Here is a 23,530-nt window from a genome sequence, read left to right as displayed (position 1 = left end):
GGTATCACTGGGTATTAAATTAAAGTACAGACTGACACTGGTTCAACTTTGGTTGACAATTCCGCAAAATAATTCATAGTTTTGACGTAAAGTCATTGCAACTGTTCGCATTCTGTTGATAGATTCTTATTTTAAACCGGAATTGACTGTACCTGAAAAGAGGTAGTATCAAATACTTGACATCTGATATAGAGAACAAATAAATAATATCTGGTGCACACAAGTTCTAATTTTTAGAACAATAAAAAGTGAAAACCGTAAAACCAGTAAGTTTTGAATTCCTCTTGAAAGATTTTCAGTAAACACTGATTCCCCAACAGCTTTAGGGACGCCATGTCACAGAAAGTATTTTAAGATGTGTGTACTGTAAGGGCATATAATTAAAGTTATTTGCGATAAATTTAGCAAATTTTGAGTTAATGTAGGAGTGATGGTTGCTGAAGGAAACGGTTTCCAAGGCCTAATCCGTGGATCGACTTCCTTCGAGGCGTGGACGTCTATCAGCAGAGAATGTACCTTCACCTATCAGCAGAGAATGTCCCTTAGTCTGTAACACAGTCAAATATATTCTCAAGCAATATTCAAGCATGCCATTCAGCGTGTTAGTACGAGCTCGGGAGCAGCTTGGGAGAACAAGAAAACAGAGACTGCTTTAGATTGTCTTCCCAAATTGACTCAACTTTATTCACAAGTACAACAGTTTATATAGAGGGTAAAATTCATGAGACAGCAGATTATCAGTTTAAACCAGTACAGACCAAGATAAGGGAGCGTCTTCCTGCCCTTGGGTGAAGAAGCATCCTTTGTGTAGTTTATTAGTTCAGCTACAATTGTGATTATCTCAGCGACATATTTTCAAGGCACAAAACAAAGAGTTCTTTCATTAGTGAAATCTGAAACAAACCATTTGGTCTTCAACAGGCGTCTAAAAGATTAAGAAACTAATGTAGCTGAGGGAGTGATCTCTGTGGTATTTCAACCTTGTACCAGCCTGTGATTCTCACACATCAATTCTTGGGTCAAAGAGAAAAATAACTAAAACAAAGGGGCCTTATTGAATGACAGAGTTTTCCTGCATAATGTCACTATAAAACAATATCCAGTAAATGCTACCATGGTACTAAAATACCTAACAGTTGCATTTGGCTAGTTGATTAAAATGGGCTACAACACAAAACCATAAAACTGTAGTGAATAGAGTATGAAGTATAGTCGAGACTGATTCGTTTTATTTTTATGGAATGAGTACGGGCAAAAATTCAATATCATTAAATTTATTGTAACTTAATACTCAAGCGCAAAGAAAATGACAGACGTTTGCGAATTACTAGTGAAAAATAGTGTACCTTTTGTAGCGAACTCCACTAATTCCTAGGTTTTAGGGAGTACCTGAATGCGTCACATTTATTCATCCGGGTCACTGGGACTTTCCGCAGTTTGGCTAGTCCAGTCTGCAGATCGCTGCAGTGCTTTACAGTAATGCAAATAAAAACAACCCTTACCCGAATATGTATATACTGCGTTTAATGAGTTAAAGTGTTTATTGTTTGACTTCGTAAAGTTAGTCTAGGGCCAGGGTAAAATATGTTTAAGTGTACGGATTTTAGTCACCGTATTACAAGTTGTTTTGTCTAGCTAATATGAGCTAACTTACTTAGCCTCATCTATTAGCATTCAGAAGATAAATCGAGCTGGCTAAATCAAAAGCGTACAAAATCTAAAAAGAACTCAACGAAAGGTAAGTGGCAGTTGACTGGAGTTTTATTTTATTCACGTTTTACAGTCATAAGTTCAGGCTAGCTAACTAATATTTAGGTTAACTTTGTTTTGATTGTAGCGCAGCTAACCTAAAGTTAACAGGGTTCAGGTCACAGCTCATTTCTCATTTGTTTTAAAAATAAATGACAAAAAAACAGATTGAATGATGTTACTCTCTAATCTTGCGATTTTTTTTGCTACTAATAAGCAATAGTAGGGACACTGAAATAAATATAGTACGTCTTGGCAGTAAAATGCAAAGAATTACGGAAATCAGTTTATGAAGACCGAGGAAATTAAATTAGGAGGTCCAAATGCTTAAACTCTAAATGTTGTCCTTGTAGGATGTCGGACTCGGACAGTGACGATGATCAGGATCGCCCTTTTTCTATAACTGGCTTCCTTTTTGGAAACATCAACGAAGATGGCCAGCTAGAAGATGACAGTGTTTTGGATAACGTAGGTGTTTGTGATACGTTTGTCTGCAGAAACATTTAGTAGCACGTTTAAGCTGGCAAACTTAAATTTTCTTCAACAGCTGTCTGCTTTTACTGTTCATTGAAATGTTTTGTTTCTGTCTTATTTCCTTATATCAGGAGTCCAAAAAGCATCTAGCTGGTTTGGGTACTCTGGGTCTGGGCTCACTTATTACAGAGATCACTGCCAATGAGGATGATGATAAGGAAGAAAACAGAGACCCTACCAGCGTGGATGCGGAAGGTGAGGTCACATATATGAAGCAAATTAGGAGCAGTATTGTGCAAAGTTTAAAATAATTGACCTTCTCCAGGTTGGGTGAAGAGCACTGAGGATGCAGTTGATTATTCTGACATCAGTGAAGTTGCTGAGGATGAGACAAAGAAGTACCGTCAGGCCATGGGGTCTCTGCAGCCCAGCAGGAAAACAGGTGATCAGCAATGTTACAGCTCTTACAATGCTTAACTGTGGAGACAATGAGGCTGGTATTGTTTGTACTTTGTCAGTAGATGATCAGTTAAAACAAATCTTTTGAACATTTTATGTCAGTTGAGGATTTTATGACATTTTAACATCCTTAAGGTGGATGCAGTCTTTGAAAAAACAATCCGGATATTAGATTTTTCTAACACTTACACAGGTAAAGGTTTGTTAATTAAGTTTGTAATTAAGTACGCCTCATGTTTCAGTGGCTTGTGGAATCACCTTTAGCAGCAGCAACTTGAGATAATAATCTTCTGTATGACTTTCAGTGTCTCACATCATTGTTGAGGAATTTTGGTTTAGTCTTCGTCAGCACGTTCCTTCAGTTCATTTAGGTTTGCAGACATGCTCCAGAATTTCAATTAGATTTAGGTCTGGACTTCACAACACCCTGATTCTTTTCTTTTGCAACAGTTCTGTTTTAGATTTGCTGCTGTTGTTAGGATCATTGTCCTGTTGCATGAGCCATTATTGGGCCAGCCTTTATCTGTCACACAGATGGCCTCACATTTGACTTTGGAATATTTTGCTGTACCGAGGAGATCACGGTTGACTTAATGACTGCAAGATGAGGTGTTTGTGCTAATATGTTTTGTTTGGTTTTGCCAAACATGGAACTGTGCATTATGGCCAAATATCTCCACATTTGTGTTGCACGGTCTGACCTTGGGGTGAGTTTTCTGGGACATCCCCTCCTGGGTAGATTATGGCATTGTGTTAACACACAACTGAAGTCATCAGCCAGTTACCCTTTTAATTCCTATGGAAACAGTAAGGATGTACTTAGTTTTTCACATGGCTGCATAGTCCTGTGTTTTTCCTCATGACTATGTTAATAAAAAATATTTTCAAACTCTTTATTCCTAGACGATGAGGATGACTATGATGCTGATTGTGAGGATATTGACTCTAAGCTCATGCCCCCTCCACCACCACCAACTCTTCCTACATCTAAGAAAGAGGAACCCTCCACTCAGAGCACAAATGGCAAGTACATAGTTGCTTGTGATTACTTCGTAAAAGTTTAATTGGGTTTGGATTAGTCTTTCTCGCAGAATGTATTATATTAAATTGCAATACATGTTTATTTTGATCAAATAATTTTCATCACAAACTTTGATGACCTCTACTGCTCAATTGATTTATTACTGTCACCTGCAGCAGTTGGGGAAGATGGGGATGGCATCATCCTGCCTTCCATCATCGCACCATCCTCTACAGCAGATAAGATTGACTTCAGCAGCTCCTCAGACTCTGAGTCAGAAACCGACCGTCCTTGTCAGGGTTCAGGGGCCGGTGGTTCTGCGGACATTCTCACACTCCCTCTGGCTGGCATCATGCAGAAAGATGCTGCCAAAGCGTTGCCAGGTGTCACAGAGCTCTTCCCAGAGTTTAGGCCTGGAAAGGTACAGCATCTTTATTTACACATACTTAAGGTTCATTTTTATCAACATTTTAAATTGAAGGAGATTATTAAATCCATTTCCTTGAATGTGCTGGCAGGTGCTCCGGTTCTTGCGCCTGTTTGGCCCTGGAAAGAATGTGTCATCGGTTTGGAGGAGCGCCCGCAGGAAAAAGAAGCGAAAACATAGAGACCATCAGCCTGGGACACCTCCTCCAGAAGGAGAACCATCAGAACAAAGCCAGGAGAAGAAATCTGGATGGGTTTATGAGTACGCTCTTCCTCCTCCTCCAGAGCAGTGCCTTTCTGATGATGAGGTAAGTCTTTGCTGCATGCTTGAGTAATATCAGCTCTTAGCAGTTTTTTCTCAGTATGTCAGGTTAATCAGCACTTTACATTCATTCTGCTTTGTCCAGATAACCATGATGGCTCCAGTAGAATCGAAGTTTTCACAAACATCTGGTGATGGGGACAAGGAGACAGAGTCTCGGCCTAAAGTAGCAGAATGGCGATATGGTCCAGCCCAGCTCTGGTACGACATGCTAGGGGTCTCTGAGGATGGAAGCAATTTTAACTATGGGTTCAAGCTTAAGGAAATGCAATCCAGTGAGCCTCAGAAGCAGGATACGCCTAATGAAATTACAGAGACTTCTCAAGAGGTATGCAGATACAGACATCTCTAGCAAAAGGAGGTAAATGATACTGATCATCCTGCTAAAGTTGTGAAATATATCCATAGGTCCAGATGCAGGAGGACAATGACATTGTCGATGGTAATGATGATGATGATGAAGATAAAGACAGAAAAGCTTTGGAAAATGAACTCTTCCTCATGGTGACTCAGCTGCAATGGGAGGATGATATAATTTGGAACGGGGAGGATGTGAAACACAAGGGTACCAAGACTCAGCGAGCCAGTCTTGCAGGATGGCTACCCTCTAGCATGACCCGTAATGCCAATGCTTACAACGCACAGCAGGGTAAGATAGCTGGAAAAATTCAGAAGTAAATCTTTGTGGGTCTTTTTTTTAATGCTAGCAGAATACAGTACTGTGGTGTGCTATTGTTGTACGAACATTGATAATTGATGGTGGAGGAGTCTGGTGTAATATTGAGTGTGTTTAAAAAAAAGCTCTAATATCTGTTTAATTTTAAAGGTCTGACAAGAAGTAATTCTCAACTGGTCCCACCTACACCTCCACCCATGCCCAAAGCTGCTTCGATTTCTGGTTCGAAGCGGGACAAAAACAGCCACGATAATCAAGGTCAGTTTACGCTTTTGGTCACATTTCAGTCCTTCCTGTTTCAAGATAATTTCTCATTGTTTGTTTTTGACCCATTACAGCCTCCCAGGACGAAGACTGTCTTTGGTTCTCCATTTTTCCTATTGATAATGAAGAGTTGGTATACGGACGCTGGGAAGACAACATTATCTGGGATGACCAGGAGATGGATCACATGCTTGACCCACCTGTTCTTACACTGGATCCCAATGATGAGAATATAATTCTAGGTATAGTCAAAAATCTTTATCTGCCACTTCTTCTGTTATGTTTTCACTTGTTTTAGGCTTTTTTTTTTTTTTTTATTAAATCTGTGTTATGCTGCTCTCACTTGAAGAAATTCCTGATGAAAAGGAGGAGACTACCTCCCACTCGCCATCAAAAGAGAATAAGAAGGAAACTGCAATCAAGAAGAGCCGCATCCTGCTGGGGAAAACGGGCGTGATAAAAGATGAGCCACAGCAGGTATGGGAAAGGCAATCTTGATAATTTGGTGCTGATTTGTACCGGAGATGTGGTTTGTTTGAAGAAAAAGGTGAAAATATCTAAGAGGGAATAAAAAGGGCTACATAAAAAAAGCACGACTGTAAAACGGAAATGCTCAGGAACATTTTTACACTTAAAAAATTGGAATTATAGAATAGCAGCACTTTGAGTGCTATGTATGCTTTCTCTCAACACAGAACATGTCCCAACCTGAGGTCAAAGACCCCTGGAATCTGTCCAATGATGAGTTCTATTACCCCAAACAGCAAGGCCTGAGGGGAACCTTTGGTGGCAACATCATTCAGGTAAATGGTAGTTTATAACAGTGAATATAAAGCTTAAAACAAATTGTGTTGTGTAATATGAAAACTTTTTGTCTTGTTGACAGCACTCCATCCCAGCCCTGGAGCTGCGGCAGCCCTTCTTTCCCACTCACATGGGACCCATGAAGCTTCGCCAGTTCCATCGTCCAACTCTGAAGAAGTACTCATTTGGAACTGTGGCTCAGCCGGGTCCACACCCTGCTCAGCCTCTGCTCAAACACATAAAGAAGAAGGCCAAGGTATGTCCTCAAGCACTATTACACTGTGAGTGTAGAGATAAATATGTAGTGTTTAAATGTTGTCATTTTAGTGTTGATGTGTACTGAATATATAATCTTTTATAGATGCGAGAACAAGAGCGGCAGGCAGCAGGAGGTGGAGACATGTTCTTCATGCGGACCCCGCAGGACTTGACAGGCAAAGACGGAGATCTGATTCTGGCTGAATACAGCGAAGAATACGCCCCTCTCATCATGCAAGTTGGCATGGCAACCAAAATCAAGAACTACTACAAAAGAGTGAGCTTGACATTGGATTTGTATTGTACTAACTTTGCACTTATGTTCTGCTCTGCTGAGAAAAGTGATTTTTAAAACATGATGAAATTCACCAGATCATCAAATTGTTATTTCTCACTCAATATTATGACGCTGTTACTGTGCTTTTCAGAAACCTGGAAAAGATCCTGGAGCACCCGATTGTAAATATGGAGAGACTGTGTACTGTCACACATCCCCTTTCCTGGGTTCTCTGCATCCCGGACAACTTCTTCAGGTCAGCACCGTATCAGCGAAATAACCAGATCTGTGCATATATATAAAATCTCTGTTCTGTGATCATGGCAAACTGTATGATGGTGTGCCTTTTCCTCAGGCTTTCGAGAACAACCTCTTCCGTGCTCCAATCTATCTTCACAAGATGCCCGAGACTGATTTCTTGGTTATACGAACACGACACGGCTACTACATTAGAGAGATTGTGGACATTTTTGTAGTTGGTCAGGAGTGCCCATTGTTTGAAGTTCCAGGGCCGAACTCCAAACGAGCCAATACTCACATCAGAGACTTCCTTCAGGTATTTTTATTTATATATTTCTTTTTTATTTAGAGCTCGGCTGTTGTCTGCACATAGCTGACCTATCACTTCTGTGTTCTGCAGGTGTTCATTTATCGCTTGTTCTGGAAGAGTAAGGACCGGCCGCGGAGAATCCGCATGGAGGATATAAAAAAAGCTTTCCCCTCACACTCAGAAAGCAGCATCAGGAAGCGACTTAAACTGTGTGCTGACTTCAAACGCACAGGTAGACTTCACACGTTTGACTGTGTCGATTGTTTAGTGATGATCATCATGGATTAGACTAACTTGTGTTGAGTCGGGGAAATATTTGGGGCATAAAAAGATTCTGTGCACTTTGAAGTTGCATGGGGTCAGCAGTGCGCGTGTGTGTATGTGCACCTTGAAATGACAGAGTGATGAAATGATTTGTGTGCTTGTCCTCATGGCAGGAATGGACTCAAACTGGTGGGTGCTGAAGCCTGATTTCAGACTGCCAACAGAAGAAGAGATCAGGGCCATGGTTTCTCCGGAGCAGTGTTGCGCTTATTACAGCATGCTGGTAGCAGAGCAAAGGCTGAAGGTAACAGCTATTACCTACACGTATCTTCATTTGTATTTATTTAGTGTCTGTTTCATCAAGTTTTTTCACCCCTTAAGGATGCCGGATATGGTGAGAAATCCTTCTTTGCTCCAGAGGAAGAGAATGAAGAGGACTTTCAAATGAAGATTGATGATGAGGTATCAACTGAAACTCTTCCTCACAATAAAGTTAACTAATACAGACTTGAGATGACTCCATGCTGACTCTGTGTCACCCTGCAGGTGCGGACAGCTCCTTGGAACACAACCAGAGCCTTCATTTCTGCCATGAAGGGAAAGTGCCTGTTAGAGGTTACAGGTGTGGCTGATCCTACAGGGTGTGGAGAAGGTTTCTCCTATGTGAAAGTGCCCAACAAGCCCACTCAACAGAAGGTCTGAGTGTCTGAAGTCAAATTCTGCCGCCTCAGCGTTACTTATATGACATGTAATGCTGACAAGTTTGTTTCTGGTGATTTTGCAGGATGACAAAGAGCCACAACCAGTGAAGAAGACAGTCACAGGGACAGATGCTGATCTGAGGAGGCTCTCACTGAAGAATGCCAAGCAGCTGCTGCGCAAGTTTGGTGTGCCAGAGGAGGAGGTGAGACCAGGGTGATGTTCAAGCACTTTAAAGAGATGCGAGGCATTGTCAAACTTTTTCCTGATTAGGTTTGATCTGAACAACCAATAGAAACACAGAAAAGGCTTTAGTTTTAAGATTATTTTTAAAGGTTCTAAAGTGATCCTGTTTTTGTCTGTGTGTCAGATCAAGAAACTGTCACGTTGGGAAGTTATTGACGTGGTCAGGACCATGTCCACAGAGCAGGCACGCTCAGGCGAGGGACCCATGAGTAAGTTTGCCAGAGGGTCTCGTTTTTCTGTTGCTGAACACCAGGAGCGTTACAAGGAAGAGTGCCAAAGGATCTTTGACTTGCAGAACAAGTGAGTTTCCAGTACAGCATTATGAGTGTTTTATTCAGGATCCTGCCTCTGCACACTTTAACTTCTGTATCTTATTGCACCCCCACCTCAGAGTGTTGGAGTCTACAGAGGTGCTCTCAACAGACACAGACAGCAGTTCAGCAGAGGATAGTGACTTTGAGGAGATGGGTAAGAACATTGAGAACATGCTGCAGAACAAGAAGACCAGCACCCAACTTTCCCGTGAGAGGGAAGAGCAGGAGAGGAAGGAGCTGCAGAGGATGCTGATGGGTGAAGAGAGCGATCGTGACAAGGGGCGCAAAGAGCGGCGCAAAGGTATATGTAAGTGTCCTTTTGTGATATTAAACACAGTCTTAATGTTAAGGACAAAAAATTGAGTATATAACTGTGAACTTTACTTCTCTTCACTCTATAGCCAGTTCCTTGTCCACCAGCTCCCACAAAGATGATGACACATCCTCCGTCACCAGCCTGAACTCCTCGGCCACGGGACGCCGACTCAAGATCTATCGCACCTTCAGAGATGAAGACGGCAAAGAGTATGTGCGCTGTGAAACTGTGCGTAAAGCTGCAGTCATCGACGCCTACACCAGGATCAGAACCACCAAGGATGATGAATTCATGTGAGTGTGACTGTAATTAAAGTCAGTTTAATTAAAAAATAATTATTTGGTTCTTGGAGGTATCCCATCGGACTGGTTCTGTATTTATTGGTGCTATTATGTAACAGTTAAAATAAAGTAATTTTGACCCAGCAAAGTCTATGTTTATAGAGCTGTGGTTAACGCACAGAAACCAGTGATACCAGTGATTATGACTCACAACTTTTTCGCGACTTTGTTTAAAATTCAAATTAGTTTTAATATTTTTGATACATCTGTTAAATATGCAGAAACCTTTTCTTGTTGGTGTTGTATGGTGTAACCAGAGGATTAATCTAATTCATGGGTATGGATTAAATTACTAAGAAGGAAAAAAAATGGACTGTCACTTAACTCAGACCTCTTTTTGTAAACCTGTGAATGTTAAAGGTCCTCGTTTTTCTTCTTTAAATCTTTTTGCAGACGAAAGTTTGCCCTCTTTGATGAGCAGCACAGAGAAGAGATGCGGAAGGAGCGCCGGCGTATTCAGGAGCAGCTGAGGAGGCTGAAGAGAAACCAGGAGAAGGATAAGATCAAGGGGCCTCCAGAGAAGAAGACCAAGAAGGTCAAAGAGAGACCAGACCTCAAGGTAAAAGTAAGCTTGCCGATTCAGTACTATATGCCTTTCTTTCACTTTTTCCTCACAAGCTTCATGGTAATGCACAAAATTCAAAACCTACAGCCAGTTTTCCTTGAACAGTTCTTCTACTTATAATATAGCCCTGCTAGATTATCCTCGTGTTCCTTAATGTTTTCCTCTTTTCCCTAGCTAAAGTGCGGTGCATGTGGCGCCATTGGACACATGAGAACAAACAAGTTCTGCCCACTTTACTATCAAACCAATGCCCCACCCTCCAACCCAGTCGCCATGACAGAGGAGCAGGAGGAGGAGCTGGAAAAGACAGTCATCCACAATGACAATGAGGAACTGATTAAGGTGGAGGGCACCAAGATTGTGCTGGGCAAACAGCTCATTGAAAGGTATAAAAAATTAGATTTAAATTTCCCATGTTTTGCAAACTATGTTTTACTCATTTGCTACATTTACAATAAATGGATCTGTGTCTAATTTGCTACAGTGCTGATGAGGTGCGCAGAAAGTCTTTGGTGCTCAAGTTCCCCAAACAACAGCTACCAGCAAAGAAGAAGAGACGTGTAGGCAGTGCAGTCCATTGTGACTATCTCAATGTAAGCATCCTTATACAGATTGTTGCCATACAACATTATGATGATGATGATGATAAAAACTTTACAAATAAAGGTCTTATATATTTATTCCTACATTACACACATCCATAAACACGTTATATGTGAACACAAGCCCAAAATAACGTATGAAAGACTAGGGAGAAGCTAACCTATAGATCTGAGTTTTCAGCTACCACTAATTAGCTGACCCGAAAGGCTTACAGCAGCGTGCCCTGCAAACTCATTCTTTTCTATGTTTTGTGCCACTCAATTAAAATTTTGTGCGCCAATTGGGGAGCATAGAAAGTCAAGCAGGGTGCACCGGCCAGAGCAACAGAAATTTGGGTCATTTGCTTGACCTAGCGGTTAACACAGTGTATGCCACCTGTGTGCATGCTATTTCCTGTGTGAAAGGGTCTTGGGGAAATGCTGTTGTAAAGTTTAGGAGCTACAGGTTGAAAAGAGTGGTTTCCACTGGATTTAAAATAAGAGTGTGGAACACTTGAACAGATGATCAGAGAGGCTGGCTGCTGTTACAAGGACTCAGCAGGCCTTCTTTGTAGGACAGGGGTGTCAAACATAAGGCTCGGGGCCAGAATTAGCCCGGCAAAGACTTCAATCTGGCCAACTGGACGACGCTGGTAAATGTGAAGGATGCATAGATTTTGAGCTTTTATCTATTATTTAATAAGTTTTAGAGCCTCTCTTTTGATAAAGAAGCCCCCTCAATTCCCATTCATACTAGAGCAAAGTAATAGATAAACAATTAAATGACAGAACATTCCTGTTTTTTCACCATCTGCTATATAATTTATTAATTATATTTTATTTTTTTACAGTGGGTTCACAGAAAAGCAATACATTATCTTTGAATTAACAAAGTCTTTTTATTTTATAATTACAGGACAGTCTGGGTAATGAACTACAAAAACCTTTCTGTAATATTACACATTTATAGTGTGTAAAATTTCCCTGGTCCAGCCCACTTAAGATCAAAGTAGTCTGTATTGGCCAACAATGTAAAATGAGTTTGACATCACTGTTTAAGGGCGTTATAAGTGAATACAATTGTAAAATGATCTGAATTTCACTGGATTGAAGGTGAGGGTCACTTTAATAGATGATTTAAGTCTTTTTTTTCTTTTTTCAGAAACCACACAAGGCCATCCACCGCAGGCGCACAGACCCCATGGTGACCTTGTCCTCTGTGCTAGAAAGCATCATCAATGACATGCGGGATCACCCCAATGTAAGAGGCGTCTACAACACGTTCACTTTACCTTAAAATTCTGTTCTTTGTTCCTATCCAGCTTCACCTTTATTACATCTACCTCTTCATTGTAGACATACCCGTTCCACACGCCAGTCAATGCCAAAGTTGTGAAGGACTACTATAAGATCATCACGCGGCCCATGGACCTGCAGACACTAAGGGAGAATGTGCGCAAGCGGATGTACCCGTCGAGGGAGGAGTTCCGTGAAGCAGTGGAGCTTATTGTCAAAAACAGTGCCACCTACAATGGTAGAGTTACAGGAACACACTTAACAGACTCAGCGTGGTTTCAGTGAGATTTCAAACCTTCATCAGTTCGTTGAGATGGCTTTCTGTTTTTGTCTCACCAGGGGCAAAACATCCAATAACGCAAGTTGCACAGTCCATGCTGGATCTGTGTGATGCTAAACTGAAAGAGGTGAGTGGATGTAAACATCATTGCCATGACCATGATTTGGTCTCCTCCCCCCCCCTTTTTTTTTTTTTTTTATTAGTTTCCTCATCAACTGTCAAATCTGTGTGTGTTTGCAGAAGGAGGACAGGCTGGTGAGGCTCGAGAAAGCCATCAACCCTCTGCTAGACGATGATGATCAGGTGGCCTTCTCCTTCATCTTGGACAACATTGTAACCCAGAAAATGATGGTGGTTCCTGATGTAAGTCACCTCCTTCAGTCGGTTTGAGAACAGTGATCAGTATAGAATCGGATAATAATCTAAGGCTCGTTCTTCCACTCTTCCCCTCTTTGTAGTCGTGGCCATTTCACCATCCCGTCAACAAAAAGTTTGTGCCGGATTATTATAAAGTTATTGTGAACCCCATGGATCTGGAGAATATCCGCAAGGTGAGAGGCTAACAGGATGTCAGACTTACCTAGAGTCATTTAATATTGGCAGCAGCATGAAGAAACACCCTGTTTGTGTGTCTGTGTTTAATTTCAACAGAACATCTCCAAACATAAATATCAGAACCGAGAGACATTCCTTTCAGATGTCAGTCTCATCCACACCAACAGCATCAAGTATAATGGTAAATGCTTTTATGGATCATTTTACCTCAGCATTTAATTTCTCTTAAAAGAAGTTTGACTAACTTGACTATCTTGTGTGTCTTTGACAGGTTCAGACAGTCCTTACACCAAGACAGCTCTCGAGATTGTTAATGTGTGCAAGCAGACTTTGGCAGAGGTGTGTAGAGGATTCTTAGGGTGTTTTCACATCTGTAGTTTGTTTATACTGGAGCTGTTCACACTGAGAAAAATTCAGATGAACTCCAAGCAAAGTAAAATGTGTCACTACAAACCACATGACAATTTTCAGTCTGCTTTATGGCCAAATGTGTCTGGGCTGGGAGCACGTTTATCCAGGTGCTGTGTCATTTCGCAGCTAGTTGCTAGGCCATACAGACTTTCGCACATCTATAGTAGCCCAGAATACAAAGCATACATGGCTACAGGAAGTGGTTTTTAGCTCAACTTTTGCAACGTGCACCTTGTAGTTGGGTCAGATTGAGGTTGCCAAACAAGCTTCTCTGGAGTTCATTTGGAACTCCACACCCGAGTGCAATTACTGTGTTCACATCCGCACAACCAAACTGCACCAAAGTGGAAAACAAACCAGTTTAATTTAAACTAGCTAAACACTGCAGGTGTGAAAACACCCTTACTTTGCCCTTTTGAAGTTAAATAAGGCTGAGTTTGATTGAGCAGTTTCAAAGCAAAGTTAGGAGCAAATCAAAGGCAGTTTGACTCGTAGCTTTAAAAATGTTGCATTGACACAGAGTGGAAATGTGAAACCCGGGTGTGTAAAATCAGACTGTGAAATATTTGGAGTAATTACAGAATTGTGTTGCTTGTAATGTATTTTTAACAGATCTAAACAAGAAGAAAAAAAACAACCGCTTTAGAAATAGTCACCAATTATTGTGTTTGCAGTATGATGAGCACTTGACTCAATTGGAGAAAGACATCTCTACTGCTAAAGAGGCAGCTCTAGATGCAGCAGACCTAGAGAGTCTGGAGCCAATGACGCCTGGGCCATACACACCTCAGGTAAGACAGCATCCAGGGCCTAGTTCCTTTAGGCCAAACCAAGTACTCTAAACTTTTGTGCGTGCAGTAGCTTCCTTGCCACTCCTTGTATTGCTTCTCCTTCACTTGTTCTTTGCACTAACTCTCCTTTCCAGACTTTCACATTTCATTTGTACAATCTAGTTTCTTTACCGTAGTGTCTTCTTTTTCCCAACCTGTTCTCCTCCTTCGTTCCTGCCCTCTTTGCCGTGTCTCTTTGTCCGTGTCTCTGTGCGGTGTTGGCCAGCCTGCTGATTTGTTTGACAGCGGGGCTTCAGGGAGTCTGCCCAGAGAGCCCAGCAGCCTTTTCTCTGAAGGACCTCTAGTGGGTGGTCCAGAGAAGAGAGGGGGGCAGGTATGGAGAGACAGAAATAAGTCTTGCAGCCACATGCCCACCCCTCTTGTATCTATCCTCAAAGCATCCCGCTTCAGTAGGCATTTCTGTTGTACCACCTTCCACACAGGTGACAGTTTTTTTTCACCCTTGATTTGTTACCTGTCTGTGTGGCTGTTTTTACTCAAGTACTGCAGACCTGTCTGATTGATGTCTGATTGAGGCAAAGGGGCAAATTCATACTGCACTTTGACCTGATTCTGCAGACATTGTCCAGAGATCACATGTGAAAATGTCAACAGTAAACACCACAGTAAACAGTGACAGGCCATCTTTTAGACAAGTTTGTTTCCTGACCCTTTTCATTCTACCTCTCAGGGACGGCACAGCAGAAGACCAGGGGAAGAAGAGTCTGATGTGGATATTGAAGGCTTTGATGAGGATGACGATGGCAAACCCAAGACTCCTGCTCCTGTAAGAAATACAGATTTACTGATACTGAGCACATACACACAGATGTAAACTGCCTCCGTTCTTATTTACCTCATGTTTTTGTGACCTGTGTCTGAAGGCAGAGGATGCAGAAGGAGATCAGGAGTACGAGGACGATGACGAGGAGTTGTTGCTACCTCCTCGCAGGCGGGTGCATGACCAGGATGACGAGGAGGAAGAGGAGGAGGAAGAGGAGGGCGACGGAAGATCTAATCGCCCAGCTCAAGCTAGCGTGCTCTATCAGGATCTGCTCATGTCGGACGTAGAGGATGATGCCAGCGAAGAGGAGGGTGACAACCCGTTCTCTTGTAGGTTCACAATTATTCTCCAACGTTCAGAATCTAAATAGCAAAATCTGGTGGACACAGAATGTCTTTTTCTCTTGTAAAATGTCCTGATGAAATGCGTCTCACCCTCCAGCCATACAACTATCGGAGAGCGGCAGTGACTCGGACAGAGAGGTTGATGTGCGACCTGCGCCTCCACGGAGAACTCAGGAGACGGCCCGCATGGGCATGGAGCAGGACGAAAGTATGATGTCATACGAAGGGGATGGGCCTGATGGGCCACACATGGAAGACAGCAATGTCAGGTACAGCAGACCAACTGACCACAGTGAAAACATAAGAATGTAAATGATGGCAGTCTCCTTATCACAAAAGTGCATCTGGAAATGAGGATTTTAATGAGGGAAAAAATGACATTTAAAGCTTAATTTTCATTGTCATGAAGTATTTAAATAGTTTTATCGTATGCATATCTGTACCACTGAATCATTCCATGTCCTGATGTTATTTTAAAATCTCTTTCCTTGGTTTTCATCTCAGCTACGGCAGCTACGAGGAGACGGAGAGTCAGAGTCAGATGCAGCCATCTAGTTTGGGAAATGGAGAAGAATACGGCATCAGCGAGGAGGAGGAAGACGAAGAAGACGAGGCACGGAGGAGAGGCCCAGCTGTGCTCTCTCAGGTCCAGCTCAGCGAAGATGAAGAGAGCGAAGAGTTCAGATCTATTGGGGGCGAGAGCGACATGGACTCTGACAATTAGCTTCTTTCGATTTCTTCTTCTGCTTCTTTTGCTCCAGAATCACGAAAACTGAAACAGTTTTAAAAATGAGGAAATGAGATCTTAGGTAAATATGTGTACAGTGTTATTTTGTAAATGACCGTGTTAAACCAATTGTAGAAAAAAAACTGCACCTTGTAAATTTCAGTTTGTCTTTTTATATATGGTTTCTTTGTTTTATCCCATTTTGCTTCAGTTAAATGTTATGGAAGCTTCTTTCCATCACTCAAAAAATAAACATTTTTTACCACCTGTCAGTCAAAAGTTAGTTACTTTAGAGAGTTGACTTAATCAGAGGTTTGAGTTAATATGCGATAATAATCCATTTTGAGGTCAACCAAAAACTTTGGCCAAGCAAAAAGTGTTTGGGGTTTCTTTCAGTTGGTGGGGAAGAGCTTCCACAATATCCCAAATTCACAATAAAGGAAGAAAAAAATGAAGACACAATTTTCTTTGTTTTTTTCTAATACTAAATAAGCTGTAGCTCCTCTTTCTCAGTTTTGCTTATTGAATGAACATAATTCCAGTAAGAAGTGATTGAGAGGGATTCAGATCCATGCAGTTCAACTTCCCTTTTGATATGTTAATATTTAACTCGTGTTAATATTTGTCCAATCCACTAGTCATTTATCATCAAACATAAAGTAAAAGCGATGGAAAGTAATCATTGAGGTGGAATATGACAGGACTTTAATGACTGTGGTTACAGTTGGAAAATTGTTGTAGATATTTTGACACACCAACAAAAAACAATTATAAATAAAACAAGCGCAAGCTGATCAAATAATTACACTTCTGTATGCATTTCATTTTTCTCAACTATGTGGTGTTCTTATAGTGCCTGACGTTTAGTGACACACTGGAGCTGCTGTTAAGTGAATTCACGAACAAGGTCATAAACACAGTGAACAGCAGAGGGTACTCCAGCACACACTGAATGTCAGGTTTCATTATCTCAGCTACTATAACGCACTCATTTATTTACTATTACCATGATAAGCATCTGTACAGTGGCTTTTGTCTCCTATTTTAATTGAAAATGAGACATCATTAATAAAAAGAAAGGTCAATGTAAAGTCCACTGGGCCCGAGCTGACATATAGGAACATAAAATGGAGAAATACACCATCCCCTACAAACTCAAAGATAACTCCATGGCAAGTGCACAAGCTGGTGTTTGGGTAAGGATTCGGGTTACTCTGAAAAATCTAGGAGAAATATGTCAATTGGGTTAAAATAAATCATGCTCAGCGATACAAAAACATTAGCAAACAAAGGTGGCCTCTGAAGTAGTGAAGCTGCACCAACCCACATCTCTGTTTCCTGGAAACGCTTTGTTTGTGATGTCAGATTGTTTAACAACTCCAACTACTACGTAAAGGATACCCGTTTAGTGTTTCGTACTTGACGATGACAGACGGCACACTTCCTGTTGCAACAGCTCTGCAGAGAGCTGCTCATTCAGCTCATCGACCACACTGATGTCTATATTCATACTTGTAATCTATGCATGGTAGTTTGTGTACATGAGCTGTAGCATGCTTGCAAAGCCACTGATAATACAACCTACTGGCTCTACTGTCAGTATTTCTAAGATGTCTCATATGGGTGAATTTATAGGATATCAGTGCTCCTTACTTTTCTACATTCCTGTGACTTTAACACAAAACTTAAAAACCACATGATTTAGAGCACTGTGGTTGTGTCTGCCTGCCATTTACCAAGAATCTCTTACTGAGAAAGATGAACTAGATCTTTGCACATGTAACTGAAAAAGCATATGTTTGCCCGGAGCAGCATACCACAAAGGATTCTAATATAGGCCCAAATTCTTTCACAATCTAAATGTATTCATGAGATTGCAGAGGCTTATCAGCCACAGAAGTAAATAATTACATTGCATCACATAATTATTATTTTATCCCAGGTAAACCCACAGGGTAAATCTTTTATCTCTGAACAGGCAAATTTCTGCCCCAAGCTACAGTGGTTAGCCTCTCAGGTGAGGTAAAAACACGTCTGTGGACAGACAAGCATCCTTTAGCAGACTGAGGAATCCGGCAGGGGCTGAGCGAGTGAGACCTGTTCATCTTCTTCACGGCCGCTGTCCGGACTGATGAGCTTTTCATCGACTGCAACAAGCTGCCAGAGTTCAATGAAGCTGGGGAAAATGATGGCAACCAGCAACTTAAGCCCTCCCCCTTGGCAGATGACAGATCTGGGAAAGAATGAATGAATTAAAAAATAAGAAAATGGCTCACATGTAGTCATTAAGATGCAGAGTTTCATATTTTGCACATATTTTCTGGTTAAGAAATAAAAACAAATAACTGATCTAAACCTGATGGAAGGTAAGCGGTTTGGTCAGCAGGTTGGCAGTCGTCGATGTCTAAACTTCGGCTGTTCCTAACAGCCTGGAGGGAGCGGAGGCTGGTACGCAGGGGCGACCTCGTCCTGCCTGGTGATGCTGCTGCTGCTGCAAAAAACACACTGAGCTCACACCGAGGTAGTATAACCTCTAGCATCTGCTGATGTTTTGGAGCTATTTTACAAAAAAAGTTTCTCAAATGAAATGTGGAAAATGCACGACATGTACCATAAGAGAAAATCAAAAATAGGAGTTCTGCCTTGTGTTTTACTCCTTCTTGTTATTTATTTTATATCTTGTTTGTACCTCACTGTCAACCTATATAAAGCTGTCTGATGAACAGAAAGCTCTCAGCTTCAAAAACTGTTGAGACCATGTCACAAAGAAATAAAAAGAAAGAAGATCCTATCAGTCGTCTACAGTGAGTAAATCTCACTGTAATCCTTTCATAGCACAAGAAAATCAATCACTTACACTGACAGTATAAACATGCCTGACTTTGTGTACCTTGGTTCTGGGCGCGTTTAAGCAGCTTGAATTGGGTGACTTGTTGATGAAGTCTGGATGGTCTGGGACTGTGGCAGCACTCCTTAACTGCTGATATGGAAGAAGTTTCGGATTTATTTCCTGGAGTTGAGTAAGCAGTGTTTTCACCAGTGGTGTTAAACGAGGGTGGAAGCATCAATGGAGCCTCAGGGTTTCTCCTCTGTGAAGCAGTGGAAGGCATGGAGATAAAGTCCTGCCTCAAACCTGAAAAATATGTACATGTTATTGACTCTCAATCAAACCTTTAAGTAGCATGCTATATCACTACAAATATTTTTTTCTATACTCACTGGCTTCCTGCAGTTGAGCCATGATGCGGACATCTTGTAGCCTGTAGCTCTTTGTTACGACATCGAGGGAGATGCTTGGCTCACTGTGACCTGTGATTAATAAATTCATACATTGAAGACATGCACTTCAGTCTCTCAGAGGAATACCTTTTTTTTTGTTTCTACTTTTCTGTGTGCACAATATCCTCAGGAAATCAGGAAGTGTGGCTGTAATTACTGTACGTCATATATTGCATATACTGCTGAATTTTTGCAGCTTGTCAAATATACCCGAGTCACACTTGAGGAAGTTGTGCCTTGTCTTATCTCAATTATAACAACCACACCCCCAAAAGATACCCAAACAACCAAACTGCGATGAGGAATAGATAGAAAATGACCATAAAGTCTTACAGAGCAATATCAAAGCATAGACCCAATATGCAATACAAACAAACCACAAATTATATATGCATGCTGTCTATTTGCTTTATGTCTTTGTGTCTTAATCCTCTGACAGATTTTTAAGCTTCATCATTTTTTTTTCCACCAGCATATTCATCGCTTTAAGTCAGTTAACTCTGAGCTGACATAAACACACATCTGCATGTGAATATCCAGAATCTGCAGCAGGGAAGGGGACAATATTTTGTCAACTGGAAGCTTCCCACTTTCTGTTTGTAGTTCATTCGTAGTCCGAGTGCTACTGACCAATCACAGTTGAGTAGGTAAGGCTACAGGCAAGTCAACAGTCCCCGTGGAGACCAAAAGAGGGATCACATTTCAACAAAATGCAATCTTTTGAACAATCTGCAACTAACTGCACATTTATCATCTGATGACAAGCATTTTGTTTATTAGCTTTATTTAAAAAAAAAAAATCTATCTTCACTGATGACCAGGACAGAAGAAAAAAATCCACAGTTGTCCCAAGAAGGTAAGTCGGCAGACTAGCTGATGGGTTACTAGGTTGTGTTTGTGCTTTTTTGTGCATGACCTGACACTGACACAACACAAGGCTGCACATGAAACAGACAGTTAGTTAACGAACTAAAACAACTGACATAAATTAAAGCTAACTTTATCCAAAGCTTATAAAAAAACTACATCATGTGTAGCTGTGCTGGAGTGTAAAGGTCATCTGTGTGTGTAGAAAAGAATGTAAGATAATGACTCAGGTTTCATGGTTGAAGTTCAGAGTATAACTTTTTAAAAAAGATATTACCTGAACTGTCAGATGTATTTGCTGCTGCACTGGCAGAGGTTTTATTCACAGAGGAGCCCACAGGGACCCTGGCAGCATGATAGGAAACTGCAGGACGTTTGTGGAGCTCACGTCTTGATCCTGACAATACAAAAAGTGAATGCCATTAAAGGAATCCTCTTTTATATCAAGGATATTTGTAAGATAATGAGTGTGTGAGTGAGTCTGTAGCGCTTGCTTGCCTTGATCCAGCATTTTTATCAGTGCACGGCATGCAGCTTCCATCTCAGGGCTGGGATTATCAAGAACATGTCGACACCATTTAAAAGCAGATTCCTTTTTCTCCACAGACGAATGCTTCCTTGGAGACTCGTATAGCCTGTGAGGAATAAGACGTTACGACTATGTAAAGAAGAGATCTGTTCAGAAGAGCTTTTAATACTGAAGAGTGCTCAGATTGAACTGTCCTGAGAAGCAGCCACCTCAAAGTCTTTAACGTCTCTTTAGAAGTTCACAAATTCAGGTTCATGTCTCTGTCATAACTCAGACTAGAAACAAGCTAAATAAAATGAAATACTTCTACATCACAAGCTGCACTGTCAGAGAATATCACTGTACATCTGATGGCATTTACCAGCTCTCCTCATCCTGCTCTTCATCCGCTATGTCAAGGATTTCCACCAGGTCCAAAGCAGTCTCTTCTTCCTGCAACTCTTCACTGTCCCAAGAGTGTTTTTCACAGCTATAATTGTGCAACATCCTGCTGGTGGCACAGTAAGGCAAGGGTGGATTGCACCCAGATTTCAAACTGTCCAGTCTTATTCTAGCATCCATAGCAAAAGACCCACTGCTACAGCTTTTCACTCTTGCCGGTTCAATATCGGCCCAGATGTTGCAGTATGCATCTGATTTACCCTGCGGCCACATACAGCTGCTTTTCAAATCACTAAAGAGAAAGTGGTGGTTCACACTTGTAGGTGGTAAATAGTATTGGCTCCAATCGCTCATCGTATGGTCCTGGAGTTCCATTTTCTGTGTGAAATCTTCAAATCTGCGTCTTTGAGCTCTCGTCCACTCTTACTCCTCCTTAATGAGGGTAGCTTCCAAACCGGGCTCTCACAACACCAGGCTAAAGGTTGGTTTAAACACAACTCTTTTTAAAAATTGTTCTACACATACAGCAACTGTAGCTTGACTTTACCTTCTGCTGACCCAGATTTATTGAGTGGAGCTGTTAAGTATAGACACGCAACAGATTGGATGGATTTAGGAAAGCATCACGAGCTTATGTGGATTAGAATCCACGAGTTGGCATTCAGGATCACACCATCAAGACTTACATGTGCGGGCAAAAAGATGCTGCAACTATTTCTGTGATTTCTCAGATGAGCGCAACACTACTTCACAGGAAAGATGTCCTCTCTGTGTGGTCATTACAGCTGTATATACTGTGCTGTTGCTACTGCTGAATGTTTGCAGTTAACAGCTGATCAAATGTACCTGAGGCACGGTAGAGAAAGTTGTGTTGAAAAGGGTGGTCAGATGCTCTCTTTTGTGCAGACAGATTAATAAGAAGGTTTGGGGTTTCCCTTACAACCATGTGAAGATCAATAACTCTCACTTACACTTGTGCATTTTTATGCAGTATGTTTGCAGAAGGCTAAGCCTTTTAGGAACATAAACCAACATCTAACTTTTTTTTTAAAAAGAAGCAATAATGCAAATTTAGTAGCTCCACAAAATCTGCCCTATAATAAATTTAACTAATGATCCTAGTATTTAAATAAAAAAAGACAAGAAAACAAAAGAATTATAAACCTGATTAAAGTGGAAAATCATATTGAGTCCATTCCAAATTATTTTTTTAGAGTATCTTCAGTATACAGTCAATCACATACAGAAAGGTTCAAATTCTCTTATCATTGTTCGGTGTGATTAGGTGTGACATAAGTAGGCTATGTGAACAGTACAGGTGGGGCACATAAGCTCGTTTGTTGAGAAATAGTTCCAGCATGTTACGCCCCTGTGATTACAACTTGTTGATTCAACTTTTACAGTTTTACACTCAACTTTGGGGAGCAAGCCAGTAAAGAAGTTTCCTCCTGCCAAACTATGACGTCGCTGATAGCTGGCAAGAACTGGCAGGTTTACTTCGGCAAATCTGCTACATTTAACACTGATTTTTTTTGTGCTATGGTTGGGTTAAGGGCAAGATCCAACCAAAATCCACCCAAGATTCAACCAAAGGCAAGATGTGAGATTAAGCAGGGTCAAGGCTAACTGGATTAAGTTGGCCTTCACCCTACTTTAAATTGCAGTTTATCACTTGTATCTAGAGAAATAGTCCAGATGTCATTATTTATCTTGATGGGCGACCGTGGTTCAGGGGGTTGGGAAGCTCATCTTGTAACCGGTTGCCGGTTCAATCCCCAGCTCTATCTGTCCTGGTTGTTGTGTCCTTGGGCAGGACACTTCACCCTACCGCCTACTGGTGTTGGCCAGAGGGGCCGATGGTGCGATATGGTAGCCTTGCTTCTGTCAGTCTGCCCCAGGGCAGGCTACAACAGTGGTTTGCCTCCACCAGTGTGTAAATGTGAGAGTGAATCAATAGTGGAATTGTAAAGGGCTTTGAGTGTCTAGAAAAGCGCTATATACATGCAATCCATTATTGATGATAATTTTAATTAAATATAGTGGATTTTGTATTAATACAACTTTATTTTTATTTTTTTAACTTTTATTTAGGTAGCTAAATAATTTAGGTGTATATCTGTACAACAAAGTAAAATGGGTGTGAGTGGAAAAGAACCAAAGAATTTTAAACGTACTACCAGGCCTGAGTTGCTTTCTTATATTCTTCACTCAGAATTAAGTCAGTATTTTGGTGCCTTTTAAGTTACACGTTGATGATGTACTTTGAAGGTGTGAAACAAATGCAAATGAAGAACATAACATGACGAAATTAACATTATAAGTTGTTGTGTCTGCAAAGTTTCATTCAGTTTGGCACATCTTTTAAGGAGGACATAGGGCATACACACACCATACATGTAGTAACATTGTCTTTTTTTTACTAATTTCAGTGAACCACCCTATTGAATAGCCCCAAAAGCGACGTACAGCTGTGTTTTTGAGGGTGAACTGAGAAGCACAGTAATTATCAGGTTAAATCTATTGTCCTTATAGTTTCTAAAATTCAATTCAATCAATTTTACAAAGCATTTTTGTTGATAAGTGTCCCAGTCCAGTCTATTCTCCTAAATTACCCATTTGGGTACAGTTATTTATTCTCGAC

At 41.1% G+C, this 23,530-nt stretch overlaps 2 protein-coding genes across 9 annotated transcripts; one reads left to right on the top strand and one right to left on the bottom strand.

Moving 5' to 3' along the window:
- The first annotated feature begins 1,418 nt into the window (after positions 1-1,418).
- On the top strand, positions 1,419-16,640 carry taf1 (TAF1 RNA polymerase II, TATA box binding protein (TBP)-associated factor). Of its 6 annotated transcripts, XM_082550062.1 has the most exons (41): positions 1,419-1,738; positions 2,103-2,217; positions 2,355-2,478; positions 2,549-2,665; positions 3,586-3,705; positions 3,880-4,124; positions 4,222-4,437; positions 4,537-4,779; positions 4,860-5,100; positions 5,278-5,385; positions 5,466-5,633; positions 5,741-5,868; positions 6,087-6,194; positions 6,278-6,451; positions 6,557-6,730; positions 6,882-6,986; positions 7,086-7,286; positions 7,371-7,512; positions 7,718-7,848; positions 7,926-8,006; positions 8,091-8,240; positions 8,329-8,448; positions 8,614-8,789; positions 8,881-9,110; positions 9,205-9,412; positions 9,854-10,019; positions 10,200-10,411; positions 10,510-10,618; positions 11,769-11,867; positions 11,963-12,140; positions 12,242-12,309; positions 12,423-12,545; positions 12,641-12,733; positions 12,834-12,918; positions 13,009-13,076; positions 13,823-13,939; positions 14,205-14,312; positions 14,670-14,765; positions 14,863-15,091; positions 15,204-15,375; positions 15,611-16,640. In XM_082550062.1, exons 2-41 carry the CDS (start codon positions 2,104-2,106, stop codon positions 15,828-15,830), a joined length of 5,967 nt encoding a protein of 1,988 aa, XP_082406188.1. In that variant the 5' UTR covers positions 1,419-1,738; position 2,103; the 3' UTR covers positions 15,831-16,640. The 6 variants fall into 6 exon arrangements, with proteins under 6 accessions (XP_082406188.1, XP_082406189.1, XP_082406185.1 ...); XM_082550063.1 differs by lacking the exon at positions 14,205-14,312 and having other exon boundaries at positions 3,883-4,124; XM_082550059.1 differs by lacking the exon at positions 14,205-14,312 and having other exon boundaries at positions 3,883-4,124; positions 9,854-10,025.
- Positions 16,641-16,730: 90 nt separating this feature from the next.
- Positions 16,731-21,617, bottom strand: LOC309716316 (SLAIN motif-containing protein-like). Of its 3 annotated transcripts, none has more exons than XM_082550067.1 (7): positions 20,870-21,617; positions 20,478-20,614; positions 20,257-20,376; positions 19,053-19,142; positions 18,715-18,966; positions 18,190-18,318; positions 16,731-18,066 (listed from the first exon to the last, which is right to left on the bottom strand). In XM_082550067.1, exons 1-7 carry the CDS (start codon positions 21,262-21,264, stop codon positions 17,798-17,800), a joined length of 1,392 nt encoding a protein of 463 aa, XP_082406193.1. In that variant the 5' UTR covers positions 21,265-21,617; the 3' UTR covers positions 16,731-17,797. The 3 variants fall into 3 exon arrangements, with proteins under 3 accessions (XP_082406193.1, XP_082406194.1, XP_082406195.1); XM_082550068.1 differs by having other exon boundaries at positions 18,190-18,324; positions 18,724-18,966; XM_082550069.1 differs by having other exon boundaries at positions 18,190-18,321; positions 18,724-18,966.
- Positions 21,618-23,530: the final 1,913 nt, after the last annotated feature.

This window comes from Aulonocara stuartgranti, assembly GCF_965226115.1.
Source record: "Aulonocara stuartgranti genome assembly, chromosome: 10".
NCBI classification, from domain to species: domain Eukaryota; kingdom Metazoa; phylum Chordata; class Actinopteri; order Cichliformes; family Cichlidae; genus Aulonocara; species Aulonocara stuartgranti.
Note: the sequence above shows the minus strand (reverse complement) of the source record. Positions and strands in the feature narration are given on the sequence as shown.

Bases quoted from the DNA above. Each gene is read 5' to 3' on its own strand.
- taf1 (XM_082550062.1), top strand. From the start codon at position 2,104: ATGTCGGACTCGGACAGTGACGATGATCAGGATCGCCCTTTTTCTATA. The intron at 4,438-4,536 runs GTAAGTCTTTGC...TGCTTTGTCCAG, and splicing joins AGTGCCTTTCTGATGATGAG to ATAACCATGATGGCTCCAGT. The intron at 6,452-6,556 runs GTATGTCCTCAA...AATCTTTTATAG, and splicing joins ACATAAAGAAGAAGGCCAAG to ATGCGAGAACAAGAGCGGCA.
- LOC309716316 (XM_082550067.1), bottom strand. From the start codon at position 21,264: ATGGAACTCCAGGACCATACGATGAGCGATTGGAGCCAATACTATTTA. The intron at 19,143-20,256 runs GTAATATCTTTT...TATTAATCACAG, and splicing joins AAATACATCTGACAGTTCAG to GTCACAGTGAGCCAAGCATC. The intron at 18,067-18,189 runs GTTTAGATCAGT...ATTCTTTCCCAG, and splicing joins AACCGCTTACCTTCCATCAG to ATCTGTCATCTGCCAAGGGG.